This window comes from Papio anubis, chromosome 14, assembly GCF_008728515.1.
Source record: "Papio anubis isolate 15944 chromosome 14, Panubis1.0, whole genome shotgun sequence".
Taxonomy (NCBI): domain Eukaryota; kingdom Metazoa; phylum Chordata; class Mammalia; order Primates; family Cercopithecidae; genus Papio; species Papio anubis.
Window position 1 is genome coordinate 36,618,653 of NC_044989.1, and position 17,926 is coordinate 36,636,578.

At 39.2% G+C, this 17,926-nt stretch overlaps 1 protein-coding gene across 4 annotated transcripts in view; it reads left to right on the forward strand.

Annotated features, from left to right (window-relative positions):
- CRIM1 (cysteine rich transmembrane BMP regulator 1) overlaps nucleotides 1–17,926 on the forward strand; it is a 199,270-nt gene that overhangs the window by 124,441 nt on the left and 56,903 nt on the right. For all 4 annotated transcript variants that reach the window (XM_009183985.4, XM_009183986.4, XM_003908494.5 and 1 more), the window contains 2 exons: nucleotides 1,213–1,395; nucleotides 3,808–4,005. In XM_009183985.4, coding sequence (XP_009182249.1) covers nucleotides 1,213–1,395; nucleotides 3,808–4,005 — 381 coding nt within the window. The remainder of the gene's footprint in view (nucleotides 1–1,212; nucleotides 1,396–3,807; nucleotides 4,006–17,926) is intronic.

A 17,926-nucleotide genomic window follows, 5' to 3' on the forward strand; every position in this document is an offset into this window, starting at 1 on the left:
AAAGTACTTGGACTTTCACCATTAAGTATGAGGTGAGCTGTAGGATTTTTATAGATGCCATTTATCAAGTTGAGGAAGTTCCATTCTGTTCTTAGTTGGTTGAGCATTTTTATCATGAGAGAATATTTGATTCTGTCAGATGCTAAAAACTGTGTGTCGAATGATCATGTTGCTTTTGTTCCTTATTCTGTGACATGTCATATTAACATTAATATTTTTGGATGTTAAACCAATCTTGCATTCTTGGAATAAGTCTCACTTGGTCGTGGTATGCAATTTTGTTTATATGTTGCTGGATATGGTCTGCTAGTAATTTTTTTAAAGATGTTTGTGTCTACATTTATAATATACTGATCCGTAGTTGTGTTTTCTTGTGATGTCTTGGTGGGAGTTATTTTAAATCAACTAAAATTAAAGAATGAATGTAGGGAGAATGTTTCAAGGCAGAGAAAAATTTAAAAATCATTGATATCATGATGAGACTTCTAAATATGGGACTATGAGTCCTTAGCAGAACATAACCTTGAAGCACAGTGGAAAGAGCACAAGGTTTCAGTTGAAGAGCTACTGTTTTTGCTGTATGACTTTGAGTAAACTACCTAGAATTTCCTCACTTTTAAACTCAGGATAATAATACCTATGTCAGACCTTCATTATGGGGATTAAGTGAGGTGATACATGTAGAGAGTATTTTGTTAAAGGCCAAACACTATTAAAATTATACGTGTTTATACCATATATAGAGAAAAAGAACATAAGAGAGAGCACTGGAGGAACCGAACATCACCACTTCAAAAAAGATGGTAATAAAATTTTTGAGGCAGAACAAAACCTAATATGGAGACAGGATCATTCATTTGAGGTAGACAATGATTTAACCAAACAAATAGAATCACTTTAAAGCACATACCAAATATGTGAGTGTCATGGTCATAAAGTTTACCTTTGTCTGGGTTGGAAGGAAGTCAGTGTAGATTTTACTAGGGGGAATTTCTGTTCCTTGGTGTAAACTGGATAACAATGTGTTTTGTTTACTTTGTTTTGCTTCACTTTATTGTTTTCTGTTACATAAACTTATATTGAGTTTAGTAAATTTCCATCGAACTATAACCTCCTGCTATTAGAAATTTTCTAGAGGCTGTTTGAAAAACATCAAAGGACACAACTAAAAGATGACTACAAATATGCTTTGTTTGTTTTAACTCTTTTCAGATACAAAGCCAGCCTGCATATTTAACAACGTGGAATATTATGATGGAGACATGTTTCGAATGGACAACTGTCGGTTCTGTCGATGCCAAGGGGGCGTTGCCATCTGCTTCACTGCCCAGTGTGGTGAGATAAACTGTGAGAGGTACTACGTGCCTGAAGGAGAGTGCTGCCCAGTGTGTGAAGGTAAGAAAAGGTGCTAATTACAGATTAACAGGCGTATGCATGGTATAGAGTTCTGAAATCGAAATTGTCCTAATTTAGTCTCATCCAAAAGTAAAGGAATGTTGAAGTTCCTTGTTTAGAACTCTTTTAGGACACCGTGGTCTGTCTTCTAGCATGTTAAAGCCAGGTAGAGTGTGTAGAAACACTTCCCTGAGGGAAGCTATGCCTGGGTGTAGATGATGGGTCACATCTTTCCATAGGCAGCGTGAGATGTCCCGGAGTTGTTTTCCATTCCTCCCCTGCAGTTCTAGCAAGTCCTCAGCAAGTCCTGGGGCAAAGCTTTATCTTCATCCTGGCATTAGAGCTCACCACCTGCTCACCTCAGATTGCTCAGTTAGGATAACGCGGACCTCACCCTGACAGTCTCAGTCTGCCGGCCCAGAGAGGAACTAACCCTGCCCCTGTCGCAATACCCAGGCCTCTCCAGGGAGATCAGGGACCTGCTACTGCTTCTCTGAAAATATGTGGTGGTTCACGTGGGGTCATGGTATCAGGTAGCGGTGACACCAGCTCGAGGCCCAGCCAGGTGTCAGGTGTGACTCTCAGGAATCTGCTTTCTCTGGATTCCCGTCTTCTCTCCAGGAAGTAATATGTTCATGTTCTTTCATCAGGCTGCATCTTCCCATCACTGATGTTCATAAATAATAAGCATTTCAAAACAGTTGCTCTGAGTATCACTTGCTGCAACCCACACATTTTACAGATTAGGATGTTCAAGTTCAGAAGAGAAAAGTCACTTGCCTGGGTTTACAATGCAGCCAGTAACAATAACCCCATGCCTGACTGTGTCTGTAGTGTTCTTCTGACAACACAACACTGTTTCCCCAGAAAGGAGGGTCATGTGAGCCTTTGTGTCCTAACTGGGCCCCAGATCTTCAGTCTGAAGTCTCATGTGTTAATCTTATGCCTGATCCCTGCACACAAAGTGGGAGGCACAGTGTCATGCCACTTTCCATACTTCCTCATTTTCATAACATTGTCTCCTTTTGATGTTTGAGCTGTATTTGCCACATAATACTGATCTGAAAATGTTTAAAGTATAACAATTGCATTCCTAACATGGTTCGTAACAGTGAGTCCTTTTCCCTATTAGAGGTTATTTTAGCCACCATAGGAGAAAAGTAGTTTATTTTTTAGGTGATGTTGACAATTAAAAAGAATTACTTCAAATTTTTAACCTTCCTAATTGATTTGTTCCCTACCTGCCCCCAGTCTGTAATAGTTCTGAAACTGAGCAGCAGTTGATGCTGTAAAAATGTAGATACGAACCTCTGTGTAGTCATCGTAGTTGTCTGGGCATGGATCCGGTTATGTCTCACTTCCTGGAATTCAAATCCAGCCTCCATGTAGAAAAATATGTATTCTAATACTTTTTACACAGGAATTTAAAAAATCTTATCTTGCTCAGGTCCATTGGCCGTGTCCCTCTCTGGCAGACTGCCTTCCTAACGCTGTGATGGCATTATTTTAAATGTTGACCTTCTAACTTTATTATAATGCCCTACTATGTCCTTAGAATAAAGATGACCAAACTCTAAACTGTCTGGATTCCTCTCCCAGCACAGCAGTACTTGTTTGTTGAACCCAATTTTTTATGTATTTCTGAGAAAGAAAATTGAGTAATTTATCTAGTTGCTCTCAATAGAGGGATAAGTGAGGGTTTCGTATGCAGTATTTATATCCTTGTCAATAACCTCAGAAACATTTTCTTTTTTTTTTTTTTTTACAGTAGCTTTGGCTACTTCTGTCTCCCACCTGGGGCTGCAGCTTAGCTTCACAGCTTATGGGAGAAAAAATGGCCTAAGTTCACAGCCCTCCTCCAAGGCAGTGACCCATGGTATGTCTAGACCAGCCTTGTCATGAACAAGGCCACAGCAAGAGCCCTGTTGCCCACATGGTCCTGCAGGCACATGAGATAGAGTTCTAGAAGTAACAGTATCACTCTAATTTAGACAGGGCATTGTTCCTTCCACTTTACAGGTAGGGAAACTGAGGTTTGATAAACATTTATGTCTACAATTGTGAAGACATTGTCAGAGCCTAATATGGATTCATGTTTTCTAATTACCAACACACAGCTCTTGCCACAAAGCTTTCCAGCTTTACAGAGTGATAATACCTGCATGTTGGTTTTTAGACTACAGATCCTCTTCTCTGGCACTGCTGTGTCAGGATGAGTAGACATAAATTCAGTGTGACAGCTGTTTTTGCATGCACCCCCAGAGACTCCTCATGCAACCCTGAGCTTCTGTTGATCACAGTGGGAATAGAACTGCTGATGACTAGAACCCAGGAAAAAAATGTCTCTGGGTGCAGGCAGAGATAAGATTTAGAATATGCTCGGTCTGACTCTGAACTCATGTTCTCATTTAGATCCAGTGTATCCTTTTAATAATCCCGCCGGCTGCTATGCCAATGGCCTGATCCTCGCCCACGGAGACCGGTGGCGGGAAGACGACTGCACATTCTGCCAGTGCGTCAATGGTGAACGCCACTGCGTTGCAACCGTCTGCGGACAGACCTGCACAAACCCTGTGAAAGTGCCTGGGGAGTGTTGCCCCGTGTGCGAAGGTAAATCTTGTAGATGCTAATGAGTCCCTTGCGAATGTCTTGTGTTGGAGAAGCTTCTACCAATGTATGTTCTTGTTTGTTTATTTCCTCGGGCATAATGTCTGCTTCACGCTGTTACCAGTTGCTGACAAATTGATCAAACAGCTCAAACTAATCATTTGAGGGAAATGTTGCACATGTAAAATGAGAATAGTGTGGTCATTATTTTGCCATTGCAAATATGCGCATCTGAATACCTTACAGTATAAGAATGTATACATTTTAATTAAGTTCACTTTGAGCCTAATTAACATCCAAAGGTCAATCTAACAAAATGAAATTGAAAATGAGACCGATGAGTCAAGCGTAGCAGGTTTGACTTGTGACGCTTGCATAAGCCCAAGGGTCCTGGCAACTGGAAGAAAAGACTGGAACCATCAAAGGCAATTTGCACTGCCTAGTGCCGTCACCGAGTATCTATTCTACTTCTCATATCCCAATGGCTGTGGCTTTGCAATTCCTGTAGTGCTGTTATTTATTTTGTGGTTACCTGCATTTGCTACCTCTCTTCTTGTTCAGTGGAGGGAAGCCTGAGGCATCCTGGACTAGTTTTTCTGTCCTGACTCCTATTCCAGCTCATTTCCTCCATCCTGGGTAGATTCTCTGCATACTTAACTCATGTCAGTTTTTAATCTTGTGTCCATGTCTGTTAGTGCAGACAAGGGTTTGAATATTTATACAGACATTTCTAATAGAGGGTATCCAGCATTAAGAAGCACGTTTGCATAGTAAAATGAACTAATGTGGGTCAAAAATTAATTCATGTTGAAGATGGATCTTTCTAGAATTTCTAAAAACAGATACTGAAAAATGGACTTATCTTTCCAGAAAGTCAGTTAAGTAGACTAAGTCTTTTAAGTACAAAGAAGTCTTGTGCTTCCACCGAAATGTTAATAAACTCAGACTCCAGAGTTTGCCTGACTAGCTTCATCAGCCTCTGAGGGGCTAGACTTACTAAAGACCTTAAAAATCATATAAAAGTTTAACCTTGAGGACTCGTTCTATTGACATCACCGATTCCTTCATCATTACTATACTCAGAGTGCAGCTGCCACACTCCAAAACTTTATAGCTTCCAGATGACCAGTTTTGTGGAAGTCACCCACCCCTTCATGTATATTTACTCCTCCCGTTCCCTAAAGGCAGCATTTCAGTGCTGGAAAAAAAGAGCATGTAGAAATACATATAATGGTCGTATAGTCGGCTTTACAGGAAAGGGTGCCTTACTGAATCAGATGAAGATAAGAACATCTGTCCCTAAGAATTAGGGACAATCTATTGTCAACTTGAAATATTTAATTACAAATATTTGGGACACACCGTAAGGAAAATGAAAAGCATAAATTCATAATCCAGTAAACATTAGCCCTTTAACCTCATGGGTCTTGTGTCATAAATTCAAAATAAAACTTTAAAAACTTGTTAAAGAATAAAAGAGCCTTTCCTCTGGAAGTCAATGAGAGGAAGGCTGATCCTTTCGTACCCATCTTTTGCATTCATCAGCATATCCATCACAAAGAGTGGAGAAGGAAGGCAGTTGGTGAACAGGTAAATATATATATAACTCATTTATTACCATTTTCTTAGCACACATTGATGTTTGGGTAAGGAGTGAATCTTAGTATAGTCACTTAGAATTTGGTATCTGCAACATCTGCATAGAGTTGTAATGTAATCATCTACTGTTTGAAAAAAGTTACAGTTTTGGTGAGCCATTAATTTCAAAAAATTAAGAACCTCCTGGAATTCAGATATGACATTGGACACAAAGATAAGTAAGAGATAACCTTTAACTTTGAAGAACCTATTTAGGCTGAGTTTTAAATTAAACCAGGAGAAAGGGAATGTCCCTGTTGAGGTATGGTGGGGTAAGTGCATCACATTTGTACCCAATCTCATTTAACCTTCACAGCAACACTGCTGAAGCCTTTATTATCCATTTTGGAGATGAAGACATTCAGGTTTGGAGTAATTTAGATCATTTCCCCCAAGGGTGTAGTTGTCATTCTGTAGCTGAGTGAGGATCAACTGAAGTCTGTCAGGTTCGGCTCCATTTGTGCTTGCTCCCCCTGCCCCACTCAGCATCCCAGCCTAACTCATGCCCTGCTTCTAGTGTCCTCACCCATCTCTACTCACCGCTGGCTTTTGGTTCTGTTGAGGAGTGATGGCAGTCAGCGGGGCCAAGGGAGGAAATCATTTGCAGTTTGAAAACTACTCCAGGTATTTTGAATGTGGTCATCCACCTGTTGTCTCCTCGCAGTTTGAAGACCTCAGGGGAAAGATGCCTTTGAGATGCATCCCTGAATTCACTTCTTGAGCCTCAGGTCTGGGCAGCCCCCTCCACCTCAACAGAGCTCAGTGTCCTTGTCATTTCAGCTGTAAAGTTCTGCTGGTCTTTTTTCCTCTCTGTCTCTTTCATGCTCTGGCTCTCATCTCTCATCAAACCTTTCAGAAGATTCCATTTTCTGCTTCTCAGAAATAATTTATCTTGCTTTTCTTGTTTTTGTTTTTAACTTAGTTGAGTAGTGAGTTTCATATGAATGTATTTACTCTCCAATACCGCTTTCATTTTAAGATGTATTAATAATAGGAACAGATTTTTTTAGTATAGGATAAACTTACAAAATAACACAAGGTGAATGGATCTTACTGCTTAGTTTATGGTCCAAGAAAGTCTCTGGGATTATTTGAAGACATTTTTTCTCAGCAGTCATTCAATATCATGCTTAAATATAATTTCAAATGATTTCAGAGTAGCAAAAGGATTGTATGAAATTAGAAAAAGTGCAAGGTGTTAATATGCAAAAAATAAGCAATCACCCAGAAATAGTTAGAGGAAAACCAGAAACACTGGTATTTACCTAGTTTATACACACAGTACATTCCTCTGTGCACAGTTGCATAACCAGTGTTGGCCCTTACCCTATTAGCTACAGTCTCTAGGTACATAGTCAGAGTACGAAATTAGATGAAGGGACCCCACACAAGGATTGTGGTTTTAGATTCTAAGTAAACTAACAGCATCACTAAATAAGGCGTGTTAGGACCTCCAAGGAGGAAGAACCTTATTGTGGCTGTTGTTATTGGAGACACATACCTTCCAAATGACAAGATAATATGCTTTTTGGTTACTCCCGGAGGACTAGGGACGTGAACCTGGGGTCCTTAAAGACTAGGCTGTTACTTGACAGCTGACTTGATTCACAAGTACCTAAGTGCTTTTTAAATTGGCACTTAAGTACTCTCATGATGAATTCTTAGCAAGTTATTGTCAACACCCAATTCAGGTATACAGATAAGCCTTTCCAGTCTGTAACTGACTATATTCTCACATTTTGCCTTGTTGACTTTTCTCTACATCTCTTGTTTATCGATCTCATTATTTTTATTTTCTGACCCCTGTAAAGAGCTAGGGTGGAAACATGTGGAATAGCATATAAAGTTTTCAGTTGAAGGGTATACATACACAACATGGCCTTAATGTCCTTAAAAACTGAAAACAAAAAAGAGATGGGACAGCAGAATTGGGTCTTCATCTGTGTCTGGCACCATTGGACCACTTATTTGTAACCCTTAATGACAGTAGCTAACATTTCATACTATTGTTATGTGTCAGGTTTAACTGCTTTAAGAGGAGCAACTAATTTGAGATCCTCACAGCATCCCTTTGGTATGGGTGCTGTCATCCCAGTTTACCATCAGAGAACACAAAGTTCAGAGGCCATGTAATTTGCCCAGGGTCATAAAGCTCATAACTGACAGCACAGTGTGTCCCCAGGACCAGACCATGGACACTGCCTCTGCTGCAGTGCATTACACCCTGAAAGAGGCTCCATGCCCATGGAAAGAAAGAATTTGGCATATTCTTTTGAATCCTAAAACAACATCTGATACGTAAGTGGATGCTCAAAAATTTTTAATGAGTAAATAATAAGTGAGAGCAGTGAGGAGGAAAGAAAGACTGGAGCAGCAAGTCCCAACCAGACCCTTCTTGCAGATCTTCTTTTTAGTTGAGTGAGGGAGGAGACCCTGATACAGGGTTACCTTAACCAGATCGTCAAAAGCTGATGGCCATTGGGAACCCTGGTCTACCAGCGGAAGGAAGAATAATGTCAGGGTGCTTATCACTGAAAACACATTTTTGAGAACATAAGTAAGAGTGTTGTGGAAGTGTGTGACATGAGGTGGACCAAGTAAGAGTGTTGTGGAAGTGTGTGACATGAGGTGGGCCCACATGTCTACAGGCCAGTTGGACCAATTTCCTGCACTGACAGTTCACCCTTCTGGTGGGCTCAGCTCTGGGCTCCATCCCTGTGGCAGCCTCATGGGCCTTCCAAGACTGATGTGTACTCTGTGGTTTGTTCTCTCCCAGTTCAGCCTCTGAAGTCCAGAATCACAGAGTTTAAGTGGGGCTACCCAGACACTCTAAGGCTAATACTCGTTGCCACGTTAATGTACTGTTTTTAAGATTGCATGGTGTAGGTGCCACTGCATTTCAGTTACTTACACGGACAAAGATTTTTTTTACTACATCATTAGGTATTGAGAATAATTTGCTAATTTTTTTTCCAATGATACCAAGTATAAATGCTGCCGAAGGTGACTCTTAATATCAGAGGGATCCTGAGGACAGGTTGCCATTTCCATTAGAAATCTGTTTTGCAACTGAAGGTAAAATAAGGTATTGGGGAGGGAAGTTTTGGCTATGTGACATCTATAACATCCCCGTGATTACTCAGTAAGAAAATTCAAGAGATGTGGACAGGTGTGTGGCCAGCTTAGCTGTGACACCTGATGCAAGAGATTAGAGCTTCATGGGGACTTTGAAGTCTTGATGTCAGACCTGATCTGCCCTCTCATCTTGGGCTGCGGCTGGACCCGACCCAGGTGGCCACTGTGACCTGAGTGTTCTTCAGGCCTCCTTATGTGCACCGTCTCCTGCAGGGAGGAGCTGATGATTTTGATGACCTTAGGGATTTTGAAGCCAACACCAGAGTATCACTTTTCAAGAACTAGGAACAACTTAGGTAATATTTTAAAAGGTAGCATTCAGAATTATACTCAGGTTGCCAGTAAATAAATTCCATGCTTGAGGTTGGGCAAATGGGTAGTTTCCCCTCTACTATTTCTGTCTGTCTGAAAACAAAGCAAAATCCATGTTCTATCTCTGACAGGAAGTCAAAGAGTTATTTGTAGATTGTTAAAGCTGGACGAGAGGTATATCAGAGTCCATAGTATTCAGTATTTTTTAAGTTTTCTTCTTAATAAAAAGTTAAAATTGCTATTTGCAGACATATTATCAGATATCCAACTGAGTTTCAGGCCTAATAATTCTGCCAATAACCTGGACTTAACTCTTGAAGTAGAGGATAAATAAGAGATTCACTGTGCATGGATTCTTTCTAACTCTGGGTTCAGGATGGAATGTGGTTGAACCAAAAAATCAACTCTCTTTCTTCCTGCCACCTGGCTTTCTTGGATCTCTGACTTAGGGAATCCTGGTCCTACTTGGGATAGTGTTGAAGACTGAATGTCAGGCATGTCTTGACCTGTGTGGATTTAGTAAGCCACTTCAGTCTCAGCTAACCCAATAGTGTAAGTTATACTCATCTAAAAGGCTGGAGTTCTGTGAGCTATCAAATGTACTGTCGTCTTCATCAATCCCAAATTTATAGAAGCACTATATTCTATCCCTGAAGGCTGATGACATAGCTTGAATCAAGCTGCCCTTCTAATGAGATTTCCACTGGGCTGCCAGAAAAGTCTGTACCAGGCACATATCTGGGTGGGAATTCTTTGAAACTAGAAAAAATGTTTCCAGCCCTGCCCATAATGCTTCCTCACTGAACAGTATCTCAAATGATTAAGCTACTGCTTTTGTGGCACGGAGTCAAACATAGTTTGGCTGACCCCAAGAGGCAGTGAAGTCAAAGATGCCATAGGGTCACATGTTATTAACATTCTGGTACATAACAGGGATCAAAACTCAGTTTATGGGTGGTATTGCTTCAGTGCCATATACTATGCTATTATTAGTAAGCCAAGAATAATAAAATATTCGTAATAGCCTAAAGACTGTTAGGCATGTGTTTTATCCTTTAACTCTAAATGTCCTGGAGACTAGTTCCATAAATGGAAATTAAAATATAACACAGTCTATTTTTTGCTTGTCCAAATAAGGTCATATGTTGGGTTACCAATGCGTAGCAAATGACCATTTGTTAACCTAGGTGTTTAACATAAACATCAGAAATTTTCAGTGATGAATATTGTCATATTTTGATTTTTATTTGGTCATTTAAAATATCTTTAGATACTTAAAATAAAACTAGAATATAGGTAAAATGAATGTAAAAGACATTCATATCCGGCCTTAATATAGCACTTTCAAGATTTTGTGATTTTTCACAGCTATATAGAAATATGTACATTATGTAAGTGACTTTCTTTACATGTTAGATCCACCACTTACATTAATAGTTAAACAAGTATAGAAATAAATGTTGTAGAAGTAAATAGAGAAGAAATGGTTATTCTTAGACCGAGAAGTTCTGCTGCTGGTTCTCCAAGTCCAGCATGTCTTTGCTTGTGTCGGTAATGCCTTGTACTTTGTACTTGATTTTGAGTAAGGCTGCCATACTGAACCAAGTTTTATAAATAAAAGTGAAGGTTGGTCTTATACTCTTAATTTGCTAGATGACCAAACTGATCAATGCCTTAAATGTTCAGAATTGTTGAGAGCTAATTCTGAAACACATGATTGGAAATTCGTCTGCCCCTGAGTCTACAGAGTTCAGCTGGTAAGTATTTCCCTATTGAAGTGGCATGCAAGGGGGTGGGTTGCCCTTTATTTCCTCTGCCGTCTACTTCCCATACCTAAAAGGGTGTTATTGCTGGGAGTCTCATAATTTTCCTACTAAGACAATAATTGCATCTAATAGATCAGACTTGGGCCTGCTAATTTTCATCTAATCAACAGAGGCAGGAAAACATAGTCTGGAATGCTAACTATGTGAATGAAAAATATTTAGTCATTCTTGAAATGATAGGAATGTTTTTCCAACAAGCTTAAATAAACACAATCTCTTTTGAGACTGTGCTAAACTTTTTTTGGATGAGACAACTCTTAGGCAACCAAACAGAAGTTAATGAAGGTTATTAAGAGACATGCCCTTCAGAAAAGGCTTGCAGACTTTAAAAAGAAAAGATTCCATCTTCTTTATGCTGCAGCCATTGATAAATAGCAGAATTGGTTTCCTTTTAGCTTTTGTCTACCCAGTAGAATTTAACATTTTAATTAGTAATCATACTGCCCAACGTTTAAAAGATACCGTTTTAACTAACATGGCTATATTAGACCATCTTATTTTAAAATCCTCATCTCCTCCTACTGTTTGCCTCAGTTCCAAGGAATTGATTGGACTCAACACCCCTGTATTTAAAGCACCTGATTACACTTTCCTATGAAGCATGTTTGTTTATTCCCACCAATACAAGGTCCCACCAGATAATAAAATTATTTTTAAACATACTAAAATGTACGTATTAAAGTGAAGTGTTTTTCCTTTCAGAAGTTATATGGGAAAAATGTATACTTACTCCAGGAATACAGTCTTTCAGAATATTTTTGCTGCCTCTCTTTTGAAACTGACTTTAGAGATCATAGAACATCCTTTTGAATATCCTCAGATTTGTAAACCCTTGACTTTGAAGGTTTATTAAACTCTAGGAAATAGCCAAAGTCATTTATGTTGAAGTCTGGTTTAAAAAAAAAAAAAAAAAAAAAAAAGGTGGCCGATGTAGCTGAGTAAAACTCTTTAGAGGAAGCAAAAAGTGACAGTAAAATAAAGGCACTTTGTCTTCTATGACATAGTAATTTGCTCTGAGAACAACTATGAAGAGGTTTCAAATAGAATTTTAACATGAACAGCATTTTGGCATAAGAATATAGCCTTTAAAAGTGAGTACTTTTATCAATAACACTTATTTGTAAGTATAACTCCTGGTGTGTTTATTTAAAAAAAATCAGTTCACCTACTACATAGTATTTTTATGACTTCTAGGGACTAGAGGCATATATTAAAATGGTCATATACTGTATTACAATGTTTTTCTGAAATTGCAGGTGTTCTATTCCAACATTTTTTTTCAAATAAATTAGACTAAAATAATTTGCCTATAGAAACAGCTCAAAATACATAGTGATTCTAATGCAATTTATTTTTAGTGTTTTAGTTATCTAATACCACTTCTAATTATACGAAACTGTTTCCTGGTATAGTCTTAAGTATGTCTTATAAAAACAAAATGATTTCACATTGCTTAATATATGAGGGTTAGCACTGAAGATAGTGAAAAATCCAGTGAGCCACTGTTAAAGCCCCTATTAGAACTTTTCTGTGCTATATCTGTCTGATTATTGAAGATACAGTGTACAGATACACAAGCATATAAAACATCTGTTGCAATATCACTTTAAAATCGTAGGACAGATTGAAAGAAGGGAAATGTTAAAGAACGCCTCTTGCATTTGTGTGTGTCTCCCCATCGCAGGTGGCTGATGAAGTGGCAGGAGCAGCATCATACCCACCTATCAGCCACCTGCCAGGGGACTCAGCACTGCCAGATCTTGGTCCAGGGGTCATACCATCAGTTTAATTTAAATTCGACATGGGATGAGCAATACAGGACATTTAGCATGTTTCTGAAATTTGCCAGAAAGCATGCATTTTGTTTTACAATATTTTGAGTTTAAGTTGATTAGTAGTTTGACCAAATTTTTACTTACCATTTATATCTACAGAACTGTTTACACCTCAGTGGAGTTTAATTTTCACATCTGAGAGATTAGCTGGATTTATCTGGTTTGTTTGAAACACAGCCCAATTCAGGTATATGGACCATTTGAGATGACAGAATTTAATGCTGGCTGCCAACAAAAAGGTGCAATCCAGGGCTCCAGCTCTTACTTTGCAGCAGCGTAGTGAAACACAACTAAGAATCCTCAAGATCCTAAGGCCAAGTACTTGATCCTTGTGGACCCCGCAAATCATGTAACTTTCACATTGGCTGCTGGGGCAAACCGAGAATTGATTTGCAAGCCACCACTCAACCAGCACCAGAATTCAAAGCATGGATTCTGTGTGCTTACCTCATCCCTGCCCGCAGCTTACTCTTTTCTAGCTAAAATTTACCTGGATCCCCATTTCCTTACTTTAAAAAAGTATTCATGATATAATTTGAGACTTGCCTTGAATCTATTATGTAATCTAATGACGTATATTTATATGCTTCTTTATGTATATTCAGTGCCTATCCTTTGCCTGTGCCTTTGTGCCTTGCATGGTAGTCGAATCCCCTTAGTTTGCCTATCAGTAGGAAGACAGGAGATCACGTTGTTTTTCACCTTAATTGAACAGCTCACTTTTAAAACATGTCAGCTCACTTTTAAAACAATTCAGGGAGTCTCTATTTGTTAGGGAAGCTATAATATGTTTGGAGATAATAAGCTATCCACTTGGGATGACCTCAGGCCTTGCATATTGAGAGGGTGGGCAAGCTCAGATCTTTTCAAAGCCATAAATCTCTCATCCTTTCTGGGAATCAAGTTTTTTAAAGATTCCATGGAGATTTTGTGTCAGACGAATTCCACAGGGGGTGCTTCACAGTCCTGTGACAGAGATACTACGAACATGACTCATTGCTTGAGAAGCCCCTACATTTCTTGTTATGAAAGTACTGGTTGAACTTTCTCTTATTGTTGACATATGTTTGAGATCCCTGACTTCCTAATGCTGAGATTTGCTGATTAAAGACAGTTTTTAGAAATAGGTCTTCTGTATCTTTCAACTTGAGAGTGGCAGAAACACTGGCAAAGATAAAAACTAGTATAAATGATACTGTGATGAGTTTGCCCTTGTCCCCAAAGATCTAGCAAGGCCCCCATCATGAGAGAGGAAGAACGGGGGCCAGGCACACAGAGGCATTGTTTCAACCCACATTGGATTAGCTGATTGCTAAGAGATTTCTGTTCTCTTGGAGACATCATAGACATAGTCAAAATGTAGAACAATGATATCAGACTGCTACTCAGCAAATGTGAAAGGCGCAACTGGCTGGTCACTAACATGCTCCAAAGCTTACCAGACCATATGAAAAGACAGCACAGACCCACCCACCATCTCACATGCTTTTCATGTTATCAGTGGAGATAGAAAATGATACTTAAGTTACAATAGGCAGGGTTCAGAATGCCGAACCAATTGCCATACCATTTATCAGCTGAGCATTTGAGGTCTGTGAAAGGGCTAATAATTCATTAGCCATTACCCGAGACCAGTTATAGCTCTGAGCAGACAAGATCAGCATGACATCAATAATTACAACAACAAGTAATGTTGCTGTCACCCTTACAGTATAGTCTTTTCTTGACAATCTTGTTTGAGCATTATAGGAATATTGTAAGGTAGAAATAATGAGTATTCCCATTTTCTAGAAGCCCGGAGAGGTCCATCATAACATGTTAGCCTAATGAGAGAGCAGAGACTCAAGCTATGTTTTCTGACTCCAAATCCATGACCTTGGAATTGCTTCCCAGTAGACCCCCATCGTGAGAAGACGGGGGATGAGGAAAATCAGATGGTGAATATCAAAGTACTTGATCATTGTGGCTTAGATTCAAAAGCCAGTCTCTCCTGGCTCCATCCCCATTGCTGAGACCCAGTTACTGTTATTCTGAACTCTGTGGCCCAGCCTTTGATCCTGGGTTCTTTTCATGAGCCTCTGACTGGAATTTTGACCTTGCTCTTTGACTTCTGGGAGAGCTGGATCTGTTTTCTGCTTCCACTTGTTCATTCCTGCATCCTCCCACCTAGGGACATTACTCAACCCAAGAGCCCTGACCCACTCTCCCATCCTGTCAAGCTTGACCTCTGCCCATTCTTGTTCATATCCGTCCAAATTCTAGGCCCCAGGCCCTAACCATTGGCACTTAAGCCCCCACTGAGTAAATGAGCTGCTCAGCCTCCATCAGTCTGCCAGGCACCAAGATACCATCACCAGCACGTGTGCATTCTGCTCTGCACTCTTCCTTTTCTTTCTCTGATTCTCGTCAGTGTCTAATTAACTCGGTTGTCAGTTTGCCAGGCAGTCAGCAAGTGCCCATAACTTCATGCAGTAGAAGATGAGCTCCTGAGTTGAATGACTGCCTAACTGTTTTCAGGATTATCTTAATAACCCTTTTTATTTGGCATCATCAAGGAGTAGGGTAGTTCCAGAAGTGAATTCTCCAGGTAATTAAAATTTGGGATGTCAGATCTTACATGAAGAATTTTGATGTGAGGCCTTCTATAATACTTTGTGTACTTTTGTGCCTTCTTAAGCCAAAGATACAGATCATATTTTAACCCATCTCAGGAAACCGAGTGTCATCACTGAGTAATCTCATTTTGGACAGATTTGGGGATTTGCACTGTATTTTCACTATTACTAAGTATGTCAGGTTTACAACAGCATTCAGATCTGGCTTTCTGCTTCAGTGGAGCTCATTTATTATGTACCTCCTATGTGCAAAAGACTGCCATAGTGATGTGGACCCTAAGGAACTTACTGTCTAATCTTCTAAAAGTTAGAAAATTAGAGATTACAGCCTCTTAGGACAATTTTGAATGGGAGCTCTTCTTTGCCAAATAATGTACACTGACTTTAGGTGCTTATATGTCTTTCTTTTTGCCTTTTTGTTCATTCATTGAGCAGTTCTATAGACCAAACTGCTAGGTGCTGAGGTGATAAACAGTGAATGAAGTATTGTCCCTAACATGCAGACCCTTCCTCCCTGGTTTTCAACCATTTTCCAGAAGGCTAGGTTCCAGTTACCAAAATTCTGACCGCCTGACCCACCCTGTACAAGTTGAAAATAGCTACCTAAATGTGCACACACACAAACCCGCATACCTATTAATATAACACATTATTTCCAGTTAAAGTCTACGAAAATATAATTCCTGTGAACATTAGCAATAGAAAGAATAAACATAAAATGTAAGACAAGTATAAAAGATCTAGATTCTTGGAATCCAGTGATAATTTTGTGAGCTGTCTAAAGCTGGATTCCTAGAAAAAGATACCCCACTCTATATATAAAAAAAAATTTAATGTGTCTTTTGTGTTCTTTTAATAATCTCAATAATACTATCATCTTTTCCTATTAAATATGGTTTTGGTAAAGGAAGAAAAATATTAATATGTTTAACAGCCAAGATTCCTTGGGAAAAGCATACAAAATTAATAAATAGGTCTAAAATAAATATATGGTTGCTTCCCTTTCCGATCACAAAATAATACAAATCTTGGGAACATTTGCACACTATTCATTTTAAAATAAAATAAACTGCTCTGAGATAAGTACTTCAGAAATTACAAGGATGTAGGTGTTGTTATGAGAAATGTACAAAGGGAAAAAGGATAACCAAATGTGTAGCGGCTAAAAGAATTTGAAAACTCCAACCGTAAGAGACTTTTTTCCATGACTTAATGAGGCTCTCTTAAGTACACATTCAAACGCCACGGAAATTCCCACTTCCAGATTAGGGAATTTTTATATCTTCAATTTTTTTTTTCTTATTGTCTGCTTTAGTAGAGTTTTTCCTCTAGCTTCATTTGGGAAAATTTCATCTTCACTGTACTTTTCTTCCCAAGATGCAATTATGTTGACAGTTTGGTGATTTATTTGAAAGGTGTTCTGACCAGTTATGGCTCACATTTGAAAAGCATCTGTGTTAGCAGTATGACATACGAAAATACAGCAAAACAGACAAGCTTTGATGCTGCCTTGGCCAGCCTTATCTCCAGTTTTATGGCCCCGGCTAGGAGACCTGATATATTTAGCCATTGAACTGCCATGTAAAGTCAATGACATTTTGGAATTTTCCTACTCATTGGATAGTCACATTGCTTAACCAAGTTCAGCCCCCTCCAACACCCCAATCCCTGCCCAAAATAAAAAAATAAAACTACCTTAAGAAAGAATGCGTGAAGTAAGTCTGAAAAGAAAGCGTAATTGTTCATAATCAAATAAGCAGGCTTGGGAATTTACAGAGAAGAGCTATGTAAAATATGCAAAGCATTATTAAAACCCAAAAGAAGAAGTAATAAGAGAAACGAGAGACAGATAGGAATTGTTAGCTTCATTTATCTTATTACTTCTACTTGAATTTTTTTTTCACTTATGAAGAAATGTAAGAACGTATCTGTCTTTAAAAACTACTTTTTCTGTAATCCCAGCACTTTGGGAGGCTGAGGTAGGAAGATTGCTTGAGGTCAGGAGTTCGAGACCAGACTGGGCAACGTAGTGAGATCTCATCTCAAAAGAAGAAGAAGAAGAAAAATAAATGAAAACAAAGCATTTTTTCTGGAAATGTGCATACAAAGAGGTTTTTCCAGAAAGACTTTTCTTAGTGTGTGGGTGTGTGTGCGTATGAATGCATAGGAACGGAGGGTGCTGGCAGACAGCTGCTCTCCACAGCCAGGCCTGCAGTTCACCAGGGGGCAACACAGTGACGCAGCAGTCCTACAGACAATCAGAATCTAGAAACAGAGTTAATTACCCTCCTGACAAGACAGTGCTGCACACAAACCCAACAGGGATGGCTGTGTATCCCTTCAACAGTTGTACGTTTACAGAGTCACCCACCCATAGTCAAGAGCTGCTAATTGGTTGTCAGCTTTCCCAGGGCTGCTAATCAGAAAGAGTGCTTCATACATTTCTCAATGGAGATAGTTAATATTATTTATGAGAGAGAACTAGCTCATGGTAATCTATCTAAGAACCTTGTATGGATTAACTCAAAACCAGAAGTTCAGTGGAGTAATACAGATTAGACAG